The 2739-nt window shown below is 39.5% G+C and overlaps 1 protein-coding gene across 4 annotated transcripts in view; it reads left to right on the top strand.

Annotated features, from left to right (window-relative positions):
- BCR (breakpoint cluster region) overlaps nt 1-240 on the top strand; it is a 94436-nt gene extending 94196 nt beyond the window's left edge. For all 4 annotated transcript variants that reach the window (XM_009700808.1, XM_009700807.1, XM_009700810.1 and 1 more), the window contains one exon: nt 151-240. In XM_009700808.1, the coding sequence (XP_009699110.1) occupies nt 151-240 (90 nt within the window). The remainder of the gene's footprint in view (nt 1-150) is intronic.
- The last annotated feature ends 2499 nt before the right edge of the window (nt 241-2739 follow it).

Below are 2739 nucleotides of genomic sequence, written 5' to 3'. Positions count from 1 at the left end.
CTGCTGATATTATATGCTGTATCAAAACAAATACGTAACTGCAAGATGTTCTTGTGAAAAGAGCTGTAGGCATATCTGCCAACTCTCAAATAGCCAGGATGAGAGTCAGTCAACGGGGCTTTTTTATTACCCCTTTCTTTCTTTTTCCAGGTTCAAGTTCTTCTGTACTTCCTGCAGCTAGAGACTATCCCTACCCCAGACAGCAAGAGGCAAAGCATTCTCTTTTCCACAGAGGTGTAGGTACCCATGATACCAGCAGGATGTAAAAAACTGCTGTTGGCATAAATTGCCACACCTGGGAAATAGACGACTGGCGTTTCTTCAGACAGTACTGTCCTGTTCCTGTCTTGGGGAACGATGGCCCTCAGTGCTCCTGCTATTTGTTAACCAGAGACAAGCTGAAGAGAAAGGAGAAAAATCTCTGCTTTTGATTAGTAGGACCGGAACTGAACTGGAGATGGAGCTGTGCAGAATCTCCACTAGAAGGAGCAACAGACGCTTGAACAAATGCACCACAGAGTGTGGCGATTATTCTTGGTGGGAATGTGACAGAAGGTATCCCTCATTCTATGGATTTAATTTATCATAAAGAAACTTCAAGATTTCTGCTGGACCACTTGATAGGATACCCCTTTTTGGGTGAGGGGGAGTTGAAGGATATATCACAACTGTGTCTTTAATAACTGCTGTTTTTAAAGTACTGTTCTAAGCCACAAAAATAGCATTGCTTTGCAAGAGGAGAGGAGAAGGCAAGGGTCTGGAATAACAGATTCCCTCCTCAGAAATTCAAGTCTTGATTTGAACAAGGTTCTAAAGAAATGAAAGAGTTTTGCATACAACTAGAACTGTTGGTTTGTTTGGGTTTTTTCTTTTTTTTTCTTTTTTTTCTTTTTTTTGTCTCACCCACCTCTTCCCTTGCAAGTGTTTATACAGCTGTAGGGAAGGAGATGCCCTGCTCTTGCCTATATTGCACTTCTGGTGGTTTTTTTGGGGTTAAGGGAGCCAGACTCAATGATGTTACGCTATAAATAAATATAGCAAAATAAAGAGAGGAAGGGAGGATTAGAGTCAGTGATTCTGTTTGTGATTCTGTTGTTCATTTGCATGTAAAAGCAGGGGCAATATTATCCAGGCAGGATTGCTAAATTCCTTAGACCCCACCTAACTTAATGAAAACAAATTGGCAAGGCTGTTAATTCCCAACACTCCAAAGAAAATATGTTATCACTGCAAAAATAATTGAAGCATTTGTGAACACAAAAGAAAAAAAAAAAATCAATGGCTATCAGTTTGGCTGGCTGCTTACTCCAAACTTTTATCAGAATGTCTTTTTTTTGATACTTGAATTTTTGGAGGCTTTGTACATTGCTTCTACAAGAGTCTTTTTCTGATAGATTCAAATGCTTTGATCAAATGTGTCAGAATGTACTTTAAGGACAATCTAGCAAGTAGCACGCATTGTGTATTCTCCAGAAATTCCAACCCTGTTTTAAATAAGAGCAGTGAAGAAATGTCTATGGAACTACCTGCAGCGTTACAGAAGGTCTAGCCAAATGCCACCGTTGTGTTTCCCTGCCTAAACTGGTTGAAGCCACAGGGGTGACACAGGCGTGAAGGGCAGCAGTAGTCGTCTGGGGAATTGAAAGCACAATCTCCTTGCTGGGATCCAGAGCAAAGCATCCTGGCTACGAAGCAGTTGTGCCAAACATCTTGGTGGGGTGGGAGTGCTTCCATTTTCATAAACTACTCCAGCCCCCTTTACTTCCTACCCAGTTAAGCAGCATCCATTTAGTGGCATCCATCCATCATCATCCTGGCGAGAAGAGAAGTACAGCTTGAAGACAAGGGAAGGAATCAGCATGAGAAGGGGAGGGAGGGACAGATTTTGAAAGATTGGTAGAGTTAAGTTGTCAACATCATTTGAGGGGAAATACAACAAAGAAAGCAACCCCTGTTATGCTGGATTTCACATTTTCTGATGGGTGATCTGCTACCTGTCAATTAAAAAAAAAAAAAACCACAAAAAAAAACCAAACAAAAAAAACACAAACCAAAAACAAAGGAGTCTTTCAAACAAATGGAGAGAAAAAAATTAAAGGGAAATGATTTTGTAGTCACTGTTAGTTCTGACTGCTGCATAATAATAGAAATTATTGTACTGTGAAGTTGCAAATTCAAAAAGGAACAAATATAAATTTCAATTTTGTGAGTATATCAATATTTTGCATGCTTTGTAAGGATTCTTATAGGAATTTAATATTGCTTAGTATCCCTCCCTCCTTAGGTCTGGGAGCAAACCTCTTTGTAATGTAATGTACAACTAGAAATTCCTTCTCTCTTGTATGTATTTCCACTACATTCCAACTTCTGAACCCGTAAAACAGAGAAAGTGTTTATAGTAGGAGGTGTTTTTTGGGGGGAGGGAGGGAATGAAGGCAAGGAAACTTGAAGGCTTAAGATTTTGATTTTTTTTTAAATGTTTTTATTTTTTGCCTTTTTGAAGGTAAAAATTAGTCACAATCCTGAAAAACATTGACTTAAGAAAAGTCATGCAGACCGGTAAACCACACTCTATGGTTTTGTTTTTATGTATTTGTTCTCATTTTTACATAGCAATCCTTTACATAGCAATCCTTGTACTGCAAGCTGCACGCCTACCCACTCCAAGCTGTTGTTTGATGTATCGGAGGCAGTAGCACTGCTGCTGACTTCATTTCAAAGGGGAAAAAACCCAGCCAA

This window comes from Cariama cristata, unplaced genomic scaffold (assembly GCF_000690535.1).
Source record: "Cariama cristata isolate BGI_N322 unplaced genomic scaffold, ASM69053v1 scaffold14725, whole genome shotgun sequence".
NCBI classification, from domain to species: domain Eukaryota; kingdom Metazoa; phylum Chordata; class Aves; order Cariamiformes; family Cariamidae; genus Cariama; species Cariama cristata.
The sequence above is the reverse complement of the archived record's forward strand: the minus strand, read 5'-3'. Positions and strand labels throughout refer to the sequence as shown.